The sequence below is a fragment of the Lepus europaeus genome, chromosome 22 (assembly GCF_033115175.1).
Source record: "Lepus europaeus isolate LE1 chromosome 22, mLepTim1.pri, whole genome shotgun sequence".
NCBI lineage: Eukaryota > Metazoa > Chordata > Mammalia > Lagomorpha > Leporidae > Lepus > Lepus europaeus.
This window is the reverse complement of record NC_084848.1, coordinates 36,301,910-36,326,923: the sequence shown is the minus strand read 5'-3', so window position 1 is coordinate 36,326,923 and position 25,014 is coordinate 36,301,910. Positions and strand designations below refer to the sequence as shown.

Below are 25,014 nucleotides of genomic sequence, written 5' to 3'. Positions count from 1 at the left end.
GAAATGGAATTCATTCTGTCAAAGAGCAATCTGCATTCCCATGTTTCCTGCAGCTCTCTCCACAGTGTTTCCAAGAAATGGAAACAACGGAAGTGTTCATACGCTGATGAATGGATACAGAAAATGTGCATATAGACAATGGGATATTAGCCGTACGGAAGGCTGAAATCTTGTCATTTACAACAACATGGATAAAACTGGAGTTTTTCACACGATCTCATTCATAGGTGGAGTCTAAAAAACAGGTCATCTCATCAAAGTTAAAAGTAAATGGTGGTTATCACAGGATGGGAGAAGTGAGGAGAGGTTGATCAGTGAGTACTAGGTTATAGAAAGGAGTAAGACGCTCTGGGGTTTACTGCACAGTAAGGTGACTGTAGATAAGGTTAATGTACTGAATATTACTATTTTAAAATGTATATATATTAAAGATTTATTTATTTACTTGAAAGTCATAGTTACACAGACAGAGAAGGAGAGGCAGAGAGAGAGAGAGATCTTCCATCTGCTGGTTCACTCTCCAGTTGGCCGCAACAGCCGGAGCTGCACCGATCCGAAGCCAGGAGCCAGGAGCTTCTTCCGGGTCTCCCACACAGGTGCAGGGGCCCAAGGACTTGGACCATCTTCCACTGCTTTCCCAGGCCATAGCAGAGAGCTGGATTGGAAGTGGAGCAGCTGGGAATCGAACCTGAGCCCGTATGGGATGCCAGAACTGCAGGCAGCAGCTTTACCCTCTACCCCACAGTGCCAGCCCCATATATATATATATATATATATATATATATATATATGTATATATACATATACATATATATATATATGATTTATTTTATTCATTTGAAAGGCAGAGTTACAGAGAGAGAGGGAGAGATAGAGATAGAGAGGTCTTCCATCTGCTGGTTCACTCCCCAAATAGCCACAACAACTGGGGCTGGGCCAGGCTGAAGCCAGGAGCCAGGAGCCTCCTCCAGGTCTCCCATGTGGGTACAGAGGCCCAAGGACTTGGAACATCTGCTGCTTCCCAGGCCATTAGCAAGGAGCTGGATCAGAAGTAGAGCAGCCGGGACTCAAACTGGCACCCATAGGGGATGCCAGTGCTGTCACAGCATTGGCCCCTGTGTTCTTCTATTTAAAAAGCCATGAAATATAGGATTTTGGACGCCTTCACTACAAAGAAATGTTAAATTCTTGAACAATATGGGATGAGAGCGGCAAGATGGCGGAATAGGAAGGGAGCACATTGATAGTTTGTCAAGACACACGTTAATATAAGTGGAGATACTGCAGGGTCAAGGAAGAGTAGGGGAAGAAACAGCAGAGGAAACTCTTCCGGAACTAGTGATTCACAGTGGACCTGCGTGGAGAGCGTGGGAGCCCAAGTTCGGGACACCAGCGGCAGACTCAACGCACCAGCGCTGGAACACGAGGTGAGCCGAACCTCCATAGCCCGAGTCACCAGTGGGCAAGCGGAAAGAGGAGACTAGAGGGAACGAGGCTTGAAACTCCGTGGGGAAAAGTTCACCAGGCTAACTAGAAGAGAGAGAGGAAAAAAAAAAGTGACCGATACGGACACGAGTCTCTCTCTCTCTCCGCTCACCTCTCAAAGGCGAGCAAGACAAAGAGCAGGCGCCATTTTGGACATACGTCATAAGCAGGGCGACCTCAGGTCTGCACCGGCCCTGAGCCTAGCAGAAAAACCTGACTCTGGGGGAAGGGGTGAAATAACAGGAGATTAGGATCTAACTTGGCAACCCAGTGAGAGACTGCAGGAGAATTGGAGCCCACACTGAGGGCAGCAGAGATTCCCTGTGTGGTCCTTGGGAAAGAGCTTCCAATCTCTGGCTCCTGTGGGTATATCATTTGCCTGCTAACTACCTCCAAGTACGTTCAGCTGTGCGGAATTACTTTCCTTTTGAATCAAAAAAAAAAAAAAAAAAGAGAGAGAGAGAGAGATTTACCACACCTAACCTGGGAGTGTCATCTTTGACACACCCTCAGCCCTGAGGAACCAAACACAGCTCTCAGTCCACACTCATCTCAAGCCTCTAAGGCTCCACCGAAAGCAGACAGTCCACTTAATAAGGAGCCATAGTGTAACAAGAAAAAACACCACAGTGAAGAAACCAAATATCTCCAACAAGCCAAACAACAAATGCAAAAACCAAGCTAACAAGAACAAGGAAGACACTATGACGCCCCCAAATGAAAAAGACACCCCAATTCAAGATTATGAAGATGATGAGATCGAAGAAATGCAAGAAGCGGATCTCAAAAAATTGATAAGAACATTAAGAAGTTCTCAAAAACAAATTCTTGAACTACAGAAATCCTTTATGGACAAGATAGAAAATCTCTCTCGTGAAAGTGAAATATTAAGGAGGAATCAAAATGAAATGAAACAACTAGTGGAACAAGAAACTCTGATAGTGACGAGAAACCATAATGAAATGAAGAATTCAATAGATCAAATGACAAACACATTAGAGAGCCTTAAAAACAGAATGGGCGAAGCAGAAGAGAGAATATCAGACTTAGAAGACAGAGAACAGGAAAGGAAACAGGCAAACCAAAGAAAAGAAGAAGAAATTAGAAATCTAAAAAATATTGTCGGGAATCTACAGGATACTATTAAAAAACCCAACATTCGGGTTCTAGGAGTTCCTGAAGGCATGGAGAGGGAGAAAGGATTAGAAGGCATTTTCAGTGATATACTAGCAGAAAATTTCCCAGGTTTGGAGAAGGACAGAGGCATCTTAGTACAGGAAGCTTATAGAACCCCTAATAAACATGACCAAAAGAGATCCTCACCACAACATGTTGTAATCAAACTCACCACAGTGAAACACAAAGAAAAGATCCTAAAATGTGCAAGAGAGAAACGTCAGATTACTCTTAGAGGATCTCCAATTAGACTCACAGCAGACTTCTCATCAGAAACCCTACAAGCTAGAAGGGAATGGCGAGACATAGCCCAGGTACTAAGAGAGAACAACTGCCAGCCCAGAATACTATATCCTGCAAAGCTCTCATTTGTGAATGAAGGTGAAATTAAGACTTTTCATAGCAAACAGAAACTGAAAGAATTTGTTGCCACTCATCCTGCCCTGCAAAAGATGCTTAAAGATGTGTTACACACAGAAACACAGAAACATGGTCACCAATATGAAAGAAGGTAAAGGAAGGAAACCTCACAGCAAAAGATCACAGGAAGCTCAATTTCTCTTTGACATAGAATTAAACTCTGATGCTCTGTTAAAGCAATGTGTTAAAATAATCTATTATGTTCTCTTGATGTCTGTTAAATTCTAATTGTTCAAAAACAGCTGAATTTTTATTAAGAGCTATGGGTTATGTAAATATGTGCTTATTTTCAAAGATTTGAATAATCACCTTGTAACAAGATCAAATTTGGTCTATGAGTTTATAATTTTAAACATGGCGACTTAAAGTCTTTTGTCATCCACAGTTATATATGATTTGCTGCTCATAAAACTAAAGCGTTGTTGGTTCTGTGTTTAGCTGTCCTCCTATGGGTTCCTATGGACTTTTTCCAGCCACTTCCATTGTATTCAGTACTTTGGGATGGCTCTGTAAACAGATGAGGCCAATAATGTATTAACAGTACCAACTGAGAGAAAGTATGGTTAACTGAGGTTACTAAAAAAGCAATTCAAATCAATTGGCAATCTACAAAAAGAGTTAAAGATTTTAAAAGCTATTATTAAAAATGCTATATTGGTCTATTATGCTATGTTATATGTGTGTACATATTGTATGTCCACATGGGGAAATTTTATTAAGAGTCTTATTTTAAATGGCTTATAGATAAGATTGTCCATAAATTTAAGCTGCTAAAATCAATCAAAGATACATTTTAATTTGAGTGACCTGAATCTGTGTATCATATGTTTTAAACTTGTTGGTAGAAAGAAACTAAAAACATTTTATATGGTTGTGCTTAAGTTTGCTGGTTAAACAAACTACACCATGTTAGATATTTAAGAGGTGTTTTCAAATACATGATTCTTAAAATTTATAGAAGGCATTGGACCTTCTGGTAAATGTTTTCTTAAGTTGTTACCTAATGGTTGAAACTGTTTGCTAAGTATTCATGTGATATTGCTATTGTCAGCAAGCGATCTAGGACTTGCTCCCTCATTTCTCTATTCTAAGCCCAACTTGTTCTTTCATTTCTCTATTCTCTTCAAGATAGGAAACTAAATCTATTATGAAGGAATCTGTAGGACGCACAATTTAATCTTTAGACCTTATAAAAGAGATGGCTAACATTTTTCTGTAATAGCATAGCCAAAATAAGAACTTAAATAATAATCTCATAGCTAGATTCACTTCGCCATCAGCGAAGTATACAGTAAGTAGAAAAAACCTCCCTTTCAGACCAAAGGGAAAGAAAGTTTTAAAGTGAGAATATAATTTTCCTCATGGGCATTGTCTACCTTAGAAAAAATACTACAGAACATGCCTGTGACTATAGACTTGTAGTTCAGGCCACCGAAGATTAGAGATGGGACACGGGCACTCCCTTGACTTGCATCCTCTGGTCTGCTTTAACATAAACCAGGAGGAAAAGAAAGCTAGGCATCAGAAGCAATGGGTGGCAGGCCTATTAATGGCTGATCTATACAGTGATCTGCCCTCAAGGAGACCCAACAGGCCAGTCCACTGCAGTGGCTTTCAATGTGGTAAGCCTGGGCTTCAGCAGAAGTCAGCTTGTGAAGAGCCCTGGCAGCTCTGCCAAGAGTTGGATCACTGGAAATGGACCTGCCCTGGAGTCGAAGGATGCCCAGGTCAGAGCCACAGATCTTATTGGCTCTAAGCTGAAAAGCCCTTCACTCAGCCCAACTTCCAAAGTGACCACTGCAGCTGAGGGTGTGGTCAAGTAGGGTCAGCAACATTGCAGGCAGAACTGTAAATTTCTTGTTAGAGATGCCCCCTGCCTTTACCTGGCCAGCTCTCCTCCCAGGCCAGCCAAGTAATGAAAGTCAACAGAGTGCCTTCCCCTAGGAGGTTCACACCTCCCTTATGCTGTATAATTGTTCAAACCTGGTTAATGCCACTCTTAGGATCATTGGTTACTATCCTCACTCTGTCTTTTATGACCTTGTCTAAATATGATCAGAGTCGGCAAACTTGGAAGGCTTCCATAGCCTTGGCAACTCATGACGACAGCCTAGAGTGGTTACTGGTGCCATAAACTAGAATGTCAATTTGTTGGGTCAACAACAGGAGCCACTGTGCACTTGCTCCTCATGTGGGATCTCTGTCCTTAATGTGCTGTACATTTTGATTTGATGCTATAACTAGTACTCAAACAGTATGTTTCACTTTGTGTGTCTATGTGAGTGCAAACTGTTGAAACCTTTATACTAAATTGATCTTCTGTATATAAAGAGAATTGAAAATGAATCTTGATGCAAATGGAAGGGGAGAGGGAGCGGGAGAGGGGAGGGTTGCGGGTGGGAGGGAAGTTATGGGAGGGGAAAGCCACTGTAATCCATAAGCTGTACACTGGAAATTTATATTCATTAAATAAAAGTTAAAAAAAAAAATTCTTGAACAATATGTTTATGCTGGTTGGGTATTATATCATGTATATATGTAATGCAACATGACATAGCATCCCATAAATATGTGTAACTTTTATATGCCTAATAATTTTTAAAAGTAAAAATGAAAGAAAATAAAATTTTTAAAAAAATTATGAACCAAGATATATACGCATGTAAGTATATTTTTTTTTAAAAAATTGGGCAAAATGGAGAAAAAGATGCTACAAGAAGTTAAAAACTGAGGAGTCAGTTGCAGGCATGGATGCAGCATTGGGGGTGGGGGTGGGGACGCTGTTGGCTGGTTTGTTATAAGCGTGATAATAGCATTTGACTATTAAAACCAGGCATGCCTCTTACTTTAGTTATTTTAACCAGAAGACTTTATGAGTAGTTATGTTTTCTGTGTCTTCTTTAAATAGCACACAAGGAGGAGGAGAATATGATGAACAATGGCATTTATCAGTTTACGAGGGACTTTTCCAGATACTTTAACGATGCGGTAAGACTCCGTGCTTATTCTTTGATTCAGTAGAACCAGTGCATAAAGACAGTAATGTTTACCCGGCACCATGAGGTTTTCATGAAGCCTACATTTATTAAACTTACCCTTCCAATGTTTTAAACTTTTAGTCACATATAGATACACATATGTAACTTCTATGTGTGTATAGGTACATGTGTATCTATGTGTGTATAGGTATATGGGTGCATGGAGATAGAGAAAGGTAAATTCTAGAACCAACTAATGTGTAATAGCTGGAAAATTACTGGATGGGCCTCAGTTTCCTTATTTACAAGTTAGAGACTGGACCGTGCTTATTAAGGATGAGTGTGCAAAGGTCATGAAGGGGTGCAGATGAAATAGGAACCAGTAAAGAAATATTTACTACCTTTTTAAAATTAATGAACAACAATTAGTGATAAGCTATGTAAGTGGAGCTGGTTAATTTAAAATGGAAACATCCTATTCTCTGCAATGCACAGAAATAGGAGAGAGAAAATTATAAGCATAATATGCATAGAGTTCTATTTTCATAGGAAGATGTGGCTGCTGACTGTTATTCAATGAATAAAGATCATGTATCTTTTTTAAAGATAATATTTACTTATTTGAAAGGCAGAACAGCCAGAACTGGGCCAGACTGAATCTAGGAGCTTCAGCTGGGTCTCCAATGTGGGTGCAGGGCCCAAGCACTTGGGCCACCTTCCACTGCTTTCCCAGGTGCATTAGCAGGGAGCTGGGTTGGAAGTGGAGCAGCTGGGACTTGAACCGGCACCCATATGGAATGCCAGCATGGTACGCTGCTGCTTTAACCCACTAAGCTACAGCACCATCCCCAAAGACCATGTGATTTGTGACCAAGAACTGAGTGGGAACTGACTAGAGAATTCTGGAAAATTCATAAAGTAATTTGCTTCTTCCTTCCAGGAATATTAAATCCTCCTTTAAGGGCTCAATAAATTCCCCCTCCCCATTTTTGCCAGAGAGTTGTTTATATATAAAAATAAATTTTTTATGAGACTGTCTTAGTGTCTGGGGTTCCTTAAGTGGGGTCCATGAGTCTCCTTCCCGCAGTTAATGAATACAGGTTCATGACTTGGCTTTGGGGTTTCTAAGTTTTTCTAAGGGAAGGTGATCATAGATTCAGCCCCGTGCTTCAGGACCGAATTGAGAACACTGCTCTGAGTGTGATCTATATAGTGGAATGCGTGGGTGCCCCACTCTTGAAATTCTGTAAGGCAATGATGGGTTTTATGTTTGGGCAGGGGAAAGTGAAGCAAGAAGTAAAACACTTACGAGATCAAGAAAGCAAAAAAATTAAAGACCATTTTGAAATTCTCAAGAACTTAGAAAATGAAATCTACGTAAATGATCAAAAAGTAGAGCATTTGCTTCTGGAAAATAAAAGATTAAAAGAAGTAAGTTCAAGAGCATCTCTCGTTGCACAGTGATTTTGTTTGACTGCCTGGATTGGTAATGGTTCTGACAGAAAAGATGAGAACAGCTGTTAAAATCACTGGTCAGCTCAGTGAACACCCTTGTGCAGTCAGCCCACAGATCAGGAAAGAAAGCATCAACAGTAGCCAGCCATCTCTGCCCCTTGCAGGCACAGACTTCCCTCCCATCAGTGACTTTTTTCCTTTTTTTAAGATGTATTTATTTATTTGAATGCCAGAGTTACAAAGAGAGAGGGAGAGACACAGAGAGAGAGAGAGATCTTCCATCTGCTGGTTCACTTCCCAAAGGGCCCCAACGGCAGGGCTGGGCCAAGCCAAAGCCAGGAGCCAGGAGCTTCTTCTGGATCTCCCACGTGGGTGCAGGGGCCCAAGGACTTGGGCCATCTTCTGCTGCTTCCCCAGGTATTCACCAGCAGGGAGCTGGATTGGAAGTGGAGCATCCGAGACTTGAACCAGTGCCATCAGCACTGTCCCCACTCCCATAGATGACTTCTGCCACCAGAATAGTTTACTTGATTTTGAATACTGTACGAGTATGTATAGAATGATACAGTATACACTCTTTTGCTTAACTTCATATTTGTGAGCAATAATCCTAGTTCTGGGTAGTATTCCACGGTATGCCCATACCACAATGTATTCATATACTCTACTGCTTGTTGATGGTGTTTGGAGAATTTTAAACTTTGGGTTGTAAAACCTCCCTTTCAGACCAAAGGGAAAGAAAGTTTTAAAGTGAGAATATAATTTTCCTCATGGGCATTGTCTACCTTAGAAAAACTACTACAGAACATCCCTGTGACTATAGACTTGTAGTTCAGGCCACCGAAGATTAGAGATGGGAAACGGGCACTCCCTTGACTTGCATCCTCTGGTCTACTTTAACACAAACCAGGAGGAAAAGAAAGCTCGGCATCAGAAGCAATGGGTGGCAAGCCTATTAATGGCTGATCTGTACAGTGATCTGCCCTCAAGGAGACCCAACAGGCCAGTCCACTGCAGTGGCTTTCAATGTGGTAAGCCTGGGCTTCAGCAGAAGTCAGCTTATGAAGAGCCCTGGCAGCTCTGCCAAGAGTTGGATCACTGGAAATGGACCTGCCCTGGAGTCGAAGGATGCCCAGGTCAGAGCCACAGATCTTATTGGCTCTAAGCTGAAAAGCCCTTCACTCAGCCCAACTTCCAAAGTGACCACTGCAGCTGAGGGTGTGGTCAAGTAGGGTCAGCAACATTGCAGGCAGAACTGTAAATTTCTTGTTAGAGATGCCCCCTGCCTTTACCTGGCCAGCTCTCCTCTCAGGCCAGCCAAGTAATGAAAGTCAACAGAGTGCCTTCCCCTAGGAGGTTCACACCTCCCTTAGGATATACCCCATGTGAAGAGATAGATAGGTCTGGGCCTCTGAATTTACAAGGCCTAAAGCCCACCAGATTATTATCAAGCCCCTTCTATCAGGTTCTATTTGCCTCTCAATCAGAAAACTTAATTGTAGCTTAGACAGCACCTTTCTTAGCTCCTCTAATAATGACTCTGTCCTTTGTTCTAGGCCCTGTCTAGTGCACTTGGGCCTCATTCCTTTGTAATCATAACCTCTACTCTACCACCAATGGCTCTACTCCCAACCTGTGTGTACTGATGGTCCTCTTCCCCACTTAATGCTGTATAATTGTTCAAACCTGGTAAATGCCACTCTTAGGATCATTGGTTACTATCCTCACTCTGTCTTTTATGACCTTGTCTAAATATGATCAGAGTCGGCAAACTTGGAAGGCTTCCATAGCCTTGGCAACTCATGACGACAGCCTAGGATGGTTACTGGCGCCATAAACTAGAGTGTCAATTTGTTGGGTCAACAACAGGAGCCACTGTGCACTTGCTCCTCATGTGGGATCTCTGTCCTTAATGTGCTGTACATTGTGATTTAATGCTATAACTAGTACTCAAACAGTATGTTTCACTTTGTGTTTCTCTGTGGGTGCAAACTGTTGAAACCTTTATACTAAATTGATCTACTGTATATAAAGAGAATTGAAAATGAATCTTGATGCAAATGGAAGGGGAGAGGGAGCGGGAGAGGGGAGGGTTGCGGGTGGGAGGGAAGTTATGGGAGGGGGAAGCCATTGTAATCCATAAGCTGTACACTGGAAATTTATATTCATTAAATAAAAGTAAAAAAAAAAGAAAAGAAAAAAGAAATAGTGTCGCTATGAGCATTCTAGAACAGGTTTTTGATGCACATATCTACATGTTTCTCTTGAGTGTGCATCCCAAATGGAATTACAGGGCCATTAGATCTCATGCCTTCCACTTCAGTGCATAGTGCCAATAGCTCCTCCCACCAGCAGTGCACAAGGGTGCCAATCAACACTTTCTCTTTAATTTTTAATAATTTATTTGAGAGACACACAGAATGAGAGATAGTGTTCCTATCAGCTTGTTCACCGCCCCCACACACAAATGCCCACACCAACTGGGGCTGGCGCAAGCTGAAGCTGAGAGCTGGAGCTCAATCCATGTCTCCCATGGGTGGCAGGGACCCAACTTCTTAAGCCATCACCTGTTAACCTCCTAGGGATCTGGAGCACAGGGTGGTCAAAAGAGAAAGTCACGACTTTTTTTTTTTTTTTTTTTTTTTTTTTTTTGACAGGCAGAATTAGACAGAGAGAGACAGAGAGAAGAGAGAAAGGTCTTTCTTTTTCCGTTGGTTCACCCCCCAGTGGCCAATGTAGCCAGCGCACTGCGGCCAGTGCGCCGCGCTGATCCGAAGCCAGGAACCAGGTGTTTCCTCCTGGTCTCCCATGCAGGTACAGGGCCCAAGCACTTGAGCCATCTTCCACTGCCCTCCTGGGCCACAGCAGAGAGCTGGCCTGGAAGAGGAGCAACTGGGACAGAATCCAGTGCCCCAACTGGGACTAGAACCTGGGGTGCCGGCGCCGCAGGTGGAGGATTAGCCTGTTGAGCCACGGCGCTGGCCAAAATTCACAACTTTAACACCTAGACTGCCCACTGTCACCCACCTCAAGGGAGCGTTGCATGGGGAATTGCAGTCCCACGCTGCTTTATGACATCTCCTGTGCATACATTTTGCAAAAGGAGCATTTCTGTTGCAGACCTCATGCACGGAGGCAGAACAACTGTTGGTTTCCTTTTGCATTCAAACTGCCAGGCTGCTTTGGATGCTCCGTGGGAAGCAGTGACTTCCGTCTCCCTCCCCGGAACACAAGGACATTCACCCCGTTAATTCTTCACACAGCACAGAGGAGGAATAAATCCATGCTTGCTGAATGATTGTGTGGGTCACTAATCTACAGCAACTCAACAGCTGAAAGTAATCCCATGCCTTGACTTTGTAGTATATTGCATACCTGAAGGACAGCACAGAGAAATGGAAGAACGGACAGGAAGCCCTCAGGCACAACTTCAGTAGCCTCTCCTGGCAACTGATAGTTCAGCAGAGTAAGTAAAGAGCCGTGGGTACTCTTTACATATATTTTTATTTTATTTAAATCAAATTGATTGGTTTGCATACAATAAAATGCACATACTTTAAGCTCCATGAGATTCAACAAATGTACACACCACTTAATCCACTACAGTTACCGAAAGATCTAGAACATTTTTGTCCTGGCAGAATTCACCCCACGTCCCTTCACAGGCCATTTCATCATCACCCGCCTCTGGTTCAGGAAAACCATTGATCTGCTGTCGATCCCTGATGACCAGATAAAATGAGGTAGTGGAGTGTGCACGCTCTTCAGCCCAGCTTCATCACTCAGCAAGACATTTTTGAAGACCCATCCGTCGGTGTTGGTGCTTGTGTCGCCAGTTAGCTTTTTTTTTTCACAGCAGTGTTCTATTGTATGGAAAGACCATATTTGTTTATCCATTCACCGGCTGAATGGCTCTTGGGTTATTTCCATCTTGCAAAGTTGTTATAAGTGAAGCTATTGGGAATATTTGTTGACATTTTTGTGGATATGTTTTCATTTCTTTTGGGTAAATACCCAGGAGTGGAATCGCTGGATTATGTGGTTTGTGTGTGATTACCTTTGTAAGGCACTACCACCCCGTTCACCAAAGTGGTTGTACAAACTAGTTTCTTATCCTACTAGCAACTAGCAACTAGCAACGTAGAAAAGTTCCCGTTGTTCAATATCCTCACCAACACTTAAGATTTGTAAAACAATGAAGAGTGCTAACATTTTAACCATTTTAATAGGAGTGGAGTGATAATTCATTGTGGTATTTATTTGCATTTCTCTGATGTGTGATGTGGTCAAGTATTTTTTCACTGGGTTTTATTTCTTTATTTGCTGGTTGCTTATCATCTCTTTGTGAAGCGCCTTGAACCAGTTGTCTATTGTAGGGTAACAAATACCACAGATACGGTGGCTTCAGACCAATCATTTACTGTGCTCACAAGTTGACAATTTGATCCGAGTTTGGTAGAGACAACTTGTGTCTGCTCCTATAGGGTCACCTGGGGTGACTCGGAGGCTGGGGCTAATTCCGCAGCTGGGAACTGGAATCATTGGGAGACCCACTCTCTCAAGTGCGTGGAGGTGATGCTGGCTCTGAGCTGCATCTCGCGGGGGCTGTGGAAGGAACAGCTCCTCCCAGCCTCTCTCAGGAGCTGCTGGGCCTGCTGAGTTCCAAAGGCAAGCATCCCAAGAGAACAAAATGCAAGTTCATGGCATTTTTATGGGCAAGCCTCAGACATCAGCGTGCTGCTTCCCGAATACTCTGACAGTTGAGGCAGCTGCCCAGGTACAAGGGGAAGGTGCGTAGACACGAGCACTCAGTGGGAGCGATGTCAGCAGCGTGCTGGGGAAAGAGCACATGTAATGGACTATGGGGTGCTTCAAACAGCTCCTGGAAAATGGGATTCAAAGGGAAGTTTGTTTTGGTGCAAAAATTCTTTGAAACCCACTTATATAAAGGGTTTTCAAGAAACGCATGGAAATGCATGTTATAAAAAAAACATACATGGATTTCAAAAACTTTCTGTACCAACATGAACTTTGAGTTTCATTTTCCACAAACTTTTTGAAATACGGGCATGTATCATAGCGCTCTTTGGAAAATACAGTCTGTCAGAGCTCTCCGAATCCGGTGCTCCTTACTCCATGCTGTGTTCTTACTGTTGAGTTATCATCTTCACACCTTCTGAACATAGGCCCTTTTCAGACTGAGGCTTGACGTTCCATTTCCTTAGTGGTGGCCCAGAGAGGACACAGTTTTCCTTTGGATGAAGTGTACTTTATTTTGGCTTTTAAGATCAGAACTTGGGGCTAGTGCTGGGCATAGTGGGTTAAGCTGCCACCTGCAGGCTGGCACCCCACGTGGGCGCCAGTTCGAGTCCTGGCTGCTCCACTTCCGATCTAGCTCCCTGCTAATGCACCTGGGAAAGAAAGCAGCAGAGGATGGCCCAAGGGCTTGGGTTTCTGCACCCACCTGGGAGACCCGGAGGAAGCGCCTGGCTGCTGGCTCCTGGTTTGTAGCCATCTGTGAATGAGCCAGCCGATGCCAGAGCTCTCTGTCTCTGCCTCTCCCTCTCTCTCTCTGTAACTCTGCCTCTGAAATAATTAAATAAATAAATCTTTTAAAATGAAAAAGGAATGCAGGAGCTCTCAAGTCAAAATATAATATGCTCGAGGAGTGTGACTGCCAAAAAAAATGACAGCAAATATCACAGCAGTTTGTTCTGCTGCAGAATTACTGGGACTCTCAGACCAAAACAAAGTTTTTAGAAAAAAAGATTAACACTTTCTGTGTCCTGCCTCAAAAATTTTTGCCTGTTCCAAGGCCCTGAAGGTGCTCCCCTATAATTTCTTTAGTTTTAGCTTTTATGACTAGCTCTCTGGTTCATTCTGTATGAACTTTTTCATATGGTGTGAGGTAAGGGCTGAATGTCATGGTTTTGTCTTACACATATGCAGTTGTTCCAAGGAGCATTTAAAAGAAAAACAAAACTTATTTATCTGAAAGGCAACAGAGACAGAGAAGGAGAGAGAAAGAGAGATCCTCCATCTGCTGGTTAACCCCCAAAGTGGCCGCAACGGCCAGGGCTGGGCCAGGCCAAAGCCGGGAGCCAGGAGCTTCTTCCAGGTCTCCCACATGGGTGCAGGGGCCCAAGCACTTGGGCCATCTTCTATTCTTTCCCAGATCATTAGCAGGGAGCTGGATTGGACATGGAGCAGCCGGGACTCAAAGTGGAGTCCACCAGGGATGTCGGCAGTGCAGGTGATGGCTTAACCCGCTACGCCACAGCGCCAGACGCCCCCTCCCCCAGCAGGCATTTTTGACAAGGTTATCCTTTTCACCACTACCCCTGCGACATTCTGAAAAATCATTTTTTGAGTCTGTTATTTTATTGTAAATGTCTTAATTTGATACCAGTGTGACACAGTCCTGATTACTGTAGGTTCATATGCACTTGGGAAATCAGGCATTTTAAATTTGACATCTTGTGCATCTTTTAAAAATCATTTCAGATATTCTGAGTAGTTTGATTTACATATAAATTTTAGAATCAGCTTGTTAATCTACACACACACACACACACATACACATGCACAAGCCTGCTGGGATGTTAACTGGGTTTGTGTTGAATCTATAAATCAGTTTTGGGAGAATTGCCATCTTAACAAATTTAAGTCTTCCATTTCAAAACATAGCGTATGAACGGTCTTCAAAAAGTTCATAAAAATACGTTATGGAAAGCTATGCATGAATTTCAGTTTTTTACATCAAAATAAACACCATTTAATTCCATTTTCCTTCAACTTTTCAAAGTGCTCTCAGTATCGCCATTTATTGAGGTCTTTTTACATTTCTCTCAGCAAGATTTTGCAGCCTTAATGTAGTATCAGGTGTCCAGGACCACCCTCAGGTGTGGGGATGAGCTGGGCGGCACAGAGGCTGCAGAGGCTGTACTCACGGGTGTTTTGGTTATGGTGGAATCAGCAAAGGGAGAGTGTGGAGGCTCATGGGAGCCAGCTTCTAGGCTTCCTGTCCCAGTGGAGTCAGCCAGAGGCACTTGATTTCCCCGCAGTAACGTGTGACCACACACGCACAGGACTGCCAGCGGGGAGGTCCCACCCCAGGCTGGGTGTCCACGTGCATTCTGGGGGTCAGTGCCTAAGGCGTGCAGCGCTCCTTTGCTTGGCCTCTGTTGCCCGCTGAGACACTTGATGCGGTCCCCCCGGATGCTGTCAGTGTGATAGATTGCATCCCGAATGTTCATAAAACCCATGTGTACAAATCTATTACTGAGTTCAATTTGCTAATCTCTATGCAGATGTTTGTGACTGGGTGCAAGACTTCTCGGCCACCCTGTGGCCTGGAGAGGGGTCCCCAGCGGCCAAAAACTGGAGACAGTGGGGTTCACCTCCTGCTCCCCTTCTTTCAGGTGTCGTGGTCCTGTGTTGCTCTTTCCCCAACATCTGAAAACATTTGTTTCACATCTCTCACCCCCTTGTCTGTGTTTGCAGAAAGAGCACAAGTCCGATCTAGTTGTTCTTTTATATTGGGAGTAGAAATTTTTAGATTAAAGTAATTTTTGAAAGATAAAAACCAATAACAACAGGATATATAAATGTCCAGGGTATTTGAGTAACCACCGTATTTCTTTAATCTTCATTTTAGCATATTATGTGGATTTGTGGGCTGACTTTCAGACCATGGTTAAGGTGAGTGTTTTTGTGTGCTGCCTCCATAAATACCATATTTTCAAAAATGTTCACTCACCTGATGTGTGTGTGGGTTGTGTGTGTATGCATGGGCACACACACACACTTTTTGCCAGAGTGGGAGTTTAGGATCACAGGGGAACTACAGAGCTGGTGTGACCATCGCTCCCGAAAATGTGTGCCTTTCTCCGAAGACCCTATGAAATTATAATCCTTGGAGAACCTGTCTTCCTATTCTTCCACTCAGATAAAGAGGAAAAGATTTTTTTTTCTTTCTTCCTCCTTTTTTTTTTTCTTTTGGGCCAGCTCAAATGGAATCACATTTTGTTTTAAGACAAAGTTGTGGGTTCTGAACTCCCTCTATCATGTTTATAAGAGAGATTTCTTTGAGATGAAGCTGTCGAGGCTCAGAGAGTTTAAGTAACTTTCCCAATCCTAAATATTCAGTGAACTTGTGGGAATTTATTTATTTGAATTTTTAATTAGCTTTTAACAGATTGGATGTGCTTTGTAGATACAATTCTAAGAACTGATATTCCTTCTTCTCTCCCTCCCTCCCTCCCTCTCTCCACCTCCCTTCTCCTCCACCCTCATTCCTTCTCCCTTTCTTTCTTTAGTTTTTGAGGTAACAGAACTTAAATTTACATTGCAGTAAAAAGGCGTAGTACTTAGCCAGATAAGAAGTTTAACAAGGGCTGTAAACAATAATTGAGTGGAAGAACATCCATTTCATTGAACTTATGGGAACTTAAAGCTCAGAGTCTACCTGACTCCAAGTTCTTTCTCTTACGCTGAGTCGTCTTTGCAGTTTTATGCTGCTCTGAGGGTGAGCTGGCTCTTTATGCCGCCACTCCCCACTGCCTTATGCAGCGAAGCTGTGAGGCCAGTGAGCATTGCATTGAATCTTTTCATTCCATAATCTATTTTTATGAGATCGCTTACAGAACTTTGTGAATTAGCAACTTTACACACATCCTTATTGGCATGACTGATCCTATTTGTATATCTAATATTTTGGGGGCACGATCCACTCAGAATCTGTTTCTATTTTGGTGCAATCTGTATTCATGCACCTAAATATACCATCTCTTTAAGGACTTGGTGTGCACTGGTGAAAATACCTTGCAAGAAATACAAAATCTAATAGATAAGCTGTACGAAAGGGATGAAAAAATCGAAAGCATCAGTACTTGGCTCCAAGGGAATCTGGAAGAGCTGCGTTGTCTCATGAAGCAGGAATCATCAGTGGACCTGCGTCGTAAGTAGATCACTCGGCCTCTCACCACCGTGATGACTACCCGAGGAAACTATAAGGAGACACGGGCTTATTGCGCTTACAGTTTTGGAATTTCAAGTCCAAGATTGGGCAGCCCAGTAGGTCTGGTGTCTGATGAGGGTGGGGCCAGCAGTGAGTGTGTGTGGAGCAACAGTCCCATGGTGAGGCTGTGCTTTTTCTTTTAAATGTATTTATTTATTTGAAGGTCAGCATTACACAGAGAGAGAAAGAGAGGTAGAGACAGAGAGAGAGGTCTTCCATCCGCTGGTTCACTCCCCAGTTGGCCACAATGGCCAGAGCTGCGTCGATCCAGGAGCCAGGAGCTTCTTCCAGGTCTCCCACACAGGTGCAGGGGCCCAAGGACTTGGACCATCTTCCACTGCTTTCCCAGGCCATAGCAGAGAGCTAGAGCAGAAGTGGAGCAGTCAGGACACAAACCAGTGCCTGCATGGGATGCCGGCATAACTTCACCCTTGCTTCTTGAGCTGAATTTAGCATGAAAACAGCAACTGTTTTCTTCTCTGAAAACCCAGCGATGCCTTCTGAGCCTCTGTGAGCAAGCAGCCTGGCCTCTCCAGAGGCATGCTCCCTGTTATGCCCAGTTCAGTCGTCCCCAAAGACCACCAAGGAGCCTAGACCGCTGTAAAGCACACGAGAGTTTTATTACAGGTCCGGGCCTGGTCTCTCAATCAACACCGACGCAGCGGGTCTGAATTGAGAGCCTCGACCCTTCAGTTAACAGGGTTTTTATAGGGTTTTCAGAGACATTCTACACATCATGGTACCATTTAGCAAATCATCTCATCCCGCGGGAAATTCAAAGGACATCTCCTAGAATTGATTAGCGCATCCAGTGGCGGGAACGGACCTACTAACGGTGGTTGGATGGCTTTGGGGTTGATGCCTTTTGAACTGATTGGCCGAAGCATAGGGTCCAAGCTGCTGGGGTGTACGTGCCGAACTGCAGGGTCTCGGGTAGCTATCAGTCACCTTATCTGCCCTGAGAAGACACCAGGTACTCTAGGTATTTCTCTGTTATCTGTTAATCGGCTGTTGCTAGGAGAGTTTATCGCAAGGTGAGTTCATTTATTTACTTCTGGCTTAGGGTTCAGGGCCTGGTCAGGCCCAAGTTACAAGATGGAGGCCTAATTTAAAATAGTTACACCTTGATCCAGGCTCAGGTCTCACACTCCCCTCCACCACTAATCCCTGGCCCCACGTCCTGGTAGGCACAGCCACAGGTGAGGGCTGCAGCAGGAGACAGGGGGGGGGGGGGACAGGGAGGGGGGAGAAGGAAGCAGAGCAGATCCTGGGGGAGAGAGGGAGGGAGGAGATGGACGTGGGCTCATTCGGCAATGGTACAGGTCCATCTGAGCTGTTTGGGTTTCATTTTAAGGAGCATGATATTAGACGGCTATTTTAAAGGAAGGTGAGAAAGTAAAATGTGATAAACATGTAGAAAGTGAAATGTGATCAAAGAAAAGCAAAATGAGGGGAATGACAGGATTAAAAAGATTCCATTCTCTAGTAAACCTGTGTGGGGGTATCGCTCCGCAGAAGGAGTGGTGCTTCAGTGACCAGCGACGATCGCTGGCAGTAAATTCTCATCAGCTGAAAGGCGTTTTCGGAGGCCCAGGTGAGGCTTCTGATGTGCACGGGCCTCGCTTCTCTTTGCATTTTCTTCACTAGGCCCAGCCATCCCCTTTAACTGTCAATCAAGCGGAGTTGTAGGGGCTGAATTATCTCTGAGTGTCGCCTGCCCCGGTTTCACACAAGTGAGTCTTCGGTTCTTACTGGAAACCTGATGGGGCTGTGTTACAGCAAGTTTAAGTGGACTGCATTCAAAGCAAGTCTCACGGAGGAACTACTAGCATATCCTCTATTTTCACATGGTTTGAGGATCGTCGTATTGATCACCTACAGGAAGGAGGCGGTAGCAAACGCAGGCCACTCGGATGAGAACGTGTAAAAGCCATTCACACAGTTTACTGTAGCAGAGGAATTAGCCACCGACTCAACCATTTAGGCTGTTATAAGAACCCTCTATAAACTGAGTGGCTTGTAAATAATGGAATTATTATTATTATTTTTTTTTTGACAGGCAGAGTGGATAGTGAGAGAGACAGAGAGAAAGGTCTTCCTTTTTGCCGTTGGTTCACCCTCCAATGGCCGCTGCGGCCAGCACATCTCGCTGATCCAAAGCCAGGAGGCAGGTGTTTCTCCTGGTCTCCCATGCGGGTGCAGGGCCCAAGCACTTGGGCCATCCTCCACTGCCTTCCCGGGCCATAGCAGAGAGCTGGCCTGGAAGAGGGGCAACCAGGATAGAATCCAGTGCCCCGACCGGGACTAGAACCCGGTGTGCCGGCGCCACAAGGCAGAAGATTAGCCTGTTAAGCCACGGCGCCGGCAATAATGGAAATTTATTCCTCACAGTTCTGTAGGCTGGGAAGTCAAGAGCGAGGCTGTGGCAGCTTCAGGGTCTGTTAAGAATCCCCTGCCTGGGGCAGGAGCTCCGGTGTAGCAGGGGTGTGGCCTGGGGTGTGGACATCCCATGGGGCGCTGGTTCAGTCCCAGCTGCTCCACTTCTGGTCCAGCTCCCTCCTGGTGCACTTGGAAAAGCAGTAGAGGATGGCCCAGGTGCTTGGGCCCCTGCCACCCACATGGGAGAGACCCAGAGGAAGCTCCTCGCTCCCAGCTTCAGCCTGGCCCAGCCCTGGCCATTGTGGCCATTTGGGGAGTGAACCAGCAGATGGAAGACCTCTCCCCATTTCTCCCTCTCTCTCTCTTTGCAACTCTGCCTTTCAAATAATGAATGAGCCTTTTAAAGAAAATGCAGGGACATCACCCCCCCCCCCCAGAAAAAAAGACTCCCCTTCCTGGTTCGTGGATGGCACCTTCCCGCTGTGTCCACCAAGCCCCTTCCAAGGCCTACCTCATAACCCCGCCCCACTGGGAACCAGATTACAACACATGAACTTGGGGGCAGGGGAACAGTCAGACCACAGCAGCCACCATCACTGTAGGAGAGTGGGAAGCCCAGGTGAGGTCTGGTTGGAAGGTGTTGGGCGGGGAAGCCGGCAGCAGGCGCACTAGAAGGCACACGTGTTTTGGGCTGGATTAGAGCATATTTGGCTTTCTCGGGTCAGTCCTCCAGTATTATTGTTGCATAGGCACTAATGAGATAAGGAAGCTGCCAGCTGTTGACCGAGTCCTGCCCGTCCTTGGCCAGTGGCTGCGGCGGCTGTGGTGAGGGTCAGAGTCGTTGTCCCATAGGAGCTGGCTGGTCTCTCAGCAGGGATTTGAATGTTTACTTCCATTTTCAATTTAAAATGTCATACTCAGAATCATGGTTGCTTTGAATGGAAGCACACCCAAATAGAAATAAATAGTAGAGCAATCTAGAGAATGTGCCTTCCATTTTTATTCCATCCAGTCGGGTCAGCCATGTAATTAAAACTTAAACTCGTTTGACGAGCAGTTGGTATAATGTAGGACTCAAAGTGCACATGTTCCAGAGAGCTTCATTGTCTGAGTGTTACAAGTACAGAAAGCAGAAACAGACGCACACACACACCGCCCCTGTATATGTGAATGTCCACCCTCAAGCATCGTCACATCTCAACATTCTGTCGCATTTACGTAAGACATTTTCCTCCCAAGAAACAGAACATGACAGATACAATCCAAGGCCCTTACAGGAGGGGCGACACTACACGTGAATTTCCACTGTTGTTCTGTTCCGAACCGAGCTTATCTTTTAATTCTCTTTTCCCATAAAACCTCTGAGGCACCTCTGCAGGTTTCTGTCCATCTCCCCGCCTTCCTCTCTCCACATCACCCCGAGGAGAAGCAGCGGGCGGGGCCCAGCCGGAAGAGGCGTGCGCCCGCCCTCCTGCCTCCGCCCAGGAAGGCTGCCCGCGCTCAGCGCCCGGGAGCTCTTTCCCGCTTTGTTCCCGTCTTGTGATTTCCTTTGCTTGCCAGCTCGGCTCTGTATTGGAAAGGAAATTGGTTCTCTCTCCCCCTCTGTGCAGGCCCACTGAAGGCGCCCCCTCCCCTCTGCAGCACACCTGGCGAGAACCTCGGGTCTCAGCGGTGCCCTCCTCCATTATTCCCCACAGGACTCCTATTTCCATTCGCCTGTGGTTTCCCTAAAGCTCCCTGGCGGCTGGGGTCGGTTTGCTTGTACCCCGTTTATCTCTTGCGTGTAGCACCGGGCCTCACACAGACGCGCCTACTCAGGGTTCTACAGTAGGGACTCACTGAATGCTGATAAAGGGAGAGACTAATACCTCCTCCTTAGAGTCTGCCACCCAGGCAGTGTGGCTGCGTGAACTTCCCTTACGTGCCAGAGTGGCGGGACCTGGAATCCAGCCCCGACAGTCAGTTCTGGCAGATGGTCCTGGAGTGGTCACGTGGGAGCGCTGTCCCCCATCTCAAACTGCAGCTGAAGGCAGGGGACGTCAAGGGTTAATGATGTGGCCTCTGGATCCCTGATTCTAGTTCTAGAGCAACTAAGGATCTCCAAAGTGAAGTAAGATGATGGACTCACACAGCAGGTGCAAATATTAGAAATTCTGTCGTACTCAGCTTGATTTAAAGATTTATTTACCTGAACAGCAGAGTGATAGAGAGAGAGAGAGACAGAAAGAGAGGGTCCGTCTGCTGGTTCACTCCCCAAATGGCTGCAGTGGCTGGGGCTGGAGCAGGTCAAAGCCAGGAGCCTGAAACTCCACCTGGGTCTCCCACGTGGGTGGCAAGGGCCCAGGCTCTTGGGTCATCTTCCTTTGCTTCCTCAGGCACATGGAAGGAGCTGGGTCAGAAGTGGAGCAGCCGGGACTCACACTGGTGCTCTAGGCTGGGCCGCCCGCATCACAGATGGCGGCTTAACCTGCTGCTCCACAACGCTGGCCCCTCTTTCATTCAACTTCTCTCAGTCTCTTATTTATTTATTTATTTATTTTATTTGACAGATACAGTTAGACAGTGAGAGAGAGAAAGAAAGGTCTTCCTTCTGTTGGTTCACCCCCCAAATGGCCGCTATGGCCGGAGCTGCGCCGAACCAAAGCCAGGAGCCAGGTGCTTCCTCCTGGTCTCCCATGCGGGTGCAGGGGCCCAAGCACTTGGGCCATCCTCCACTGCACTCCCGGGCCACAGCAGAGAGCTGGACTGGAAGAGAAGCAGCCGGGACTAGAACCCGGTGCCCATATGGGATGCGGGTGCCGCAGGCAGAGGATTAACCAAGTGAGCCACAGCGCCAGCCTGTCTTTTAAATGTCTCCCTTTGCTTATGTTTAATATTGTACAACTGCCTATATGTATGGATCCGTGTATATAGATCTATATGAGGAGGCTTCAAAACAGCTTATGTAAAAATGGAATTAAAATATAAATTGCCTAATATAAAATATAAATTTTTGAGGATCCCTCATATATATTTAATTTACAAATGCACAAATAAGTTGGGCATGAAAGGTTAGGGGTCAGGAGTTTGTAGACCACTGACCTAGGTCTCTGATTTTTCACAAAGCTGTCATTTGCGTAACAAAACACCAGACCCTAAGAAAACAGACTGATGCGAACTGTAGTGACACTGAACTGGGACGTGTTGGTTCTGCAGCCCCCGTCACGGTCTCAGCTGCTTCTCCCTGTCTTCCCGGATCAGGCGTTCGGAAGACGCCTGCATCCCACACCCGTACCTGGGTTCATTCGTGGGCTCCAGGTCCTGGCTGCAGCCTCCTGCCAATGCAGACCCTGGCAGGCCGTGGTGATGGCGCAAGCACTGGGACCAGCCCTGGCCGCCCTGGGTAGTTGGAGTGTGAACCAGCACTGGGGAGCTGTCTCCATATGTCTGTCTGCCTGGCTCCCTCTACCTCTCAAATTAACTAATACAAATTTTAAAAAATGGTAAAGAGTTGGGGACAAATTTACTACAACCCCAGAATAAACCAGCCCCCCTGCTGTGTTTGTAAACCCCAGAATTAATGGGTTTTTTGCTTAAGAGTTGGGGGAAAAATCAAAAGAATATTCCATGACATCATAACATTCAAATGTCCATGACCAGGAAGAGCTGCTCCGAGGAAGCACAGCCGTGCTCGTTCATGAACACACTACGAATGCCTGCTTTGTGCTACAGCCACAGAGCGTGTGCTCCGCCAAGCCTGACCCTACACAGCACAGTTTTCCAACCTTGAACTGGGGGCGGCGGGGGGTGGGTGCTGACAGTGACATCGTGTTCTCTGGCCGCTCACAGAGAGAGTGAGCCTTGCGGGCAGCCAGGCAAAGCTGAGGGACCACGCAGGCTGAGACACAAAGGATAAGGCTGACCCCTTGGTTCACCATGAGGAGCTGGTGCACAATGACCAATCTGGGAAAACTGAAAATGAAAATTGTCGCTTATAGGAAAAAAATGTACGTTCTTACTGAAAATACATTTCCAGTCAGTAGATTGGTGATTTGACAAATTCAAATCAAGAATCAGTCTGTGAGCTACTTCAGAAAGCTTGAGTCGGTTCAGGCATTTGACCTGGCGGTTAAGATGCTGGTTAGGTTGCTGGCCCCTCACAGCTAAGGGCCTGGGTTCAATCCCTGGCTCCACTCCTGAATCCGGCTTCCTGATAACGGATACCTGGGGGGCAGCAGTGATGGCTCAAGTGATTGGGTCCCAGGCGTCATGTGGGAGACCTGGATTGAGCTTCTGGACTCGGCCTTGGCCAGTGTGGGCAGCTGGGGACTGAAACCGTGGATGAAAGCCATCTCTCTCTCCGTCTTTCCCTCTCTGTGTGTGTCTCAAATAAATAAATAAAAATTTTTAAAGTTAGTAGTAAATGAAACTGAACAATATATTTATTTTGGTGCAAAAATATTTTGAAATCCATGCATAGTTTTTCTATAATCTGCATTTCCATGAGGTTTTTGAAGGCTCCTTATATGCACCAAACAAACCTAGCTTTTAATTCCATTTTCCCTGAAGCATTTGAAGTACCTCGTATTTGTAGCCACTGAGATGTTGATAACTGGATGTGTTGATCCTGCAAATTTCTCCTGATTTTTAGACTCCATCCCATGTTTCACTGTTAATGATACTTGGGCTACAGGGGGGAATGCGACAGAAATTTTCTTTGCCCAAATGGAACGCACAGGCTGGTGCAGGGGTTGGCACACTTTTCCTGGAAAGGGCAGAGGATAACTATTTTTGGCGTTGCCAGCAGCTACTTATCCTGCACTGTAGCAGAATTTCCCCCTTAGGCTGTAGCTCTCACCCCTGGTACAGCGGGAGAATCAAGTATCACCCAAATGTGCATGAAATCCCAGGTGGATTGAAGGTGGGCATGAGGAGAAAGAGAGACCCCGACAGGAAGAACTAACCTGGCTAAGGAGAGATCTCTGGACTGGAAGCTGCGCAAGATCTCTGGCTTCCCACAGCCCTGCTCCTGTCTGACTGGCACAGTGTGGGCTCAGGAGCGAGGGAGCCCAAGGCTCCAACACCAGACAGAACCCCCACTCCTGCTTCCCCATGGTGAAATGTGGGTGATAACTAACAGCAGTTCCCCAGCACCAGCCCCATGCCTGGGCCTCTTCAGAGCCCTGACACTTGCCACCCTCCTGGGAGGAAGGAGGAGTCTGAATGCTTGGCCACCTGTGAGCCACCGCGGTCTCCCGGCTTCCAGGCGTTCTTCCTGGGCACTTCTGTAGCAGCCCCGGATCTCTCAGCCGACCGCCCTCTGCTGTCCTGTCCTGGGAACAGCGCAGTTACCGCACACCTGCAGGCCCTGCCCCTCCCTGGCGATCCCTGCACTGGCTTCACAGCCAGCACCGTGGGCCTGGGACCTGCAGAGTCGCCTTGACAAAGCTCAGGACACAGCCCCTGACCTTAAAGCACACACCCTGTGAGAAACTGACAATGCAGAGATGGTTAGGGTGGTTCCTAGTAGAGGGTAAGGCTCCAGTGTTTACTTCTTATGTATATGAAAAGCACAGCTCCAGGGAGCTCTTCTATCTGCTGGTTCACTCCTCAGATGCCCACAACAGCCAGATGCAAATTCCATCCGGGTTTCCCCCGTGGGTGGCAGAAACGTTTTGGCCATGGTTGCTGCTCCCAGGAAGCTGGGTCAGAAGCGCTGAGTAGCCAGGACTTGTGGAGGTTTAATCCACTGTGCTGCAAGGCCTGCCCCCCCAAGCCTTTTCTTTTCAAGTTTGATTTATTTGAAAGAGTGAAAGCGAGAGGGTTCTTCTATCTGCTGATTCACTCCCCAAACACCTGGCCCAGCTCCAGATGAAACTGGGAGCCCAGAACTTCCTTGGGGCAGGGACCCAAGTATTGAGCCATTGCCTGCTGCTTCCCGGGGTGCACACTAGCAGGAGGCTGGAATGGGAAACGGGGCAGGGACTCAGACATGGGCACTCTCCCATGGGAATGCAGGCATCCCCGGGGGCACCTTAACCACCATGCCCAACAGCTGACCCACAGCGCCCAGTCCAATTGGACACTGGGGGTGCAGGGGTGTCTTCCCGAAGGAGCCGCATA

At 46.0% G+C, this 25,014-nt stretch overlaps 1 protein-coding gene across 1 annotated transcript in view; it reads left to right on the top strand.

The window, feature by feature from the left end:
* The window catches only part of CCDC175 (coiled-coil domain containing 175), a 68,218-nt gene extending 51,737 nt beyond the window's left edge, over window positions 1-16,481 (top strand). Inside the window, exons 15-19 of the mRNA XM_062181490.1 lie at window positions 5,990-6,069; window positions 7,338-7,490; window positions 10,878-10,980; window positions 15,172-15,215; window positions 16,311-16,481. Of these exons, the coding sequence (XP_062037474.1) occupies window positions 5,990-6,069; window positions 7,338-7,490; window positions 10,878-10,980; window positions 15,172-15,215; window positions 16,311-16,481 (551 nt within the window). The remainder of the gene's footprint in view (window positions 1-5,989; window positions 6,070-7,337; window positions 7,491-10,877; window positions 10,981-15,171; window positions 15,216-16,310) is intronic.
* Window positions 16,482-25,014: the final 8,533 nt, after the last annotated feature.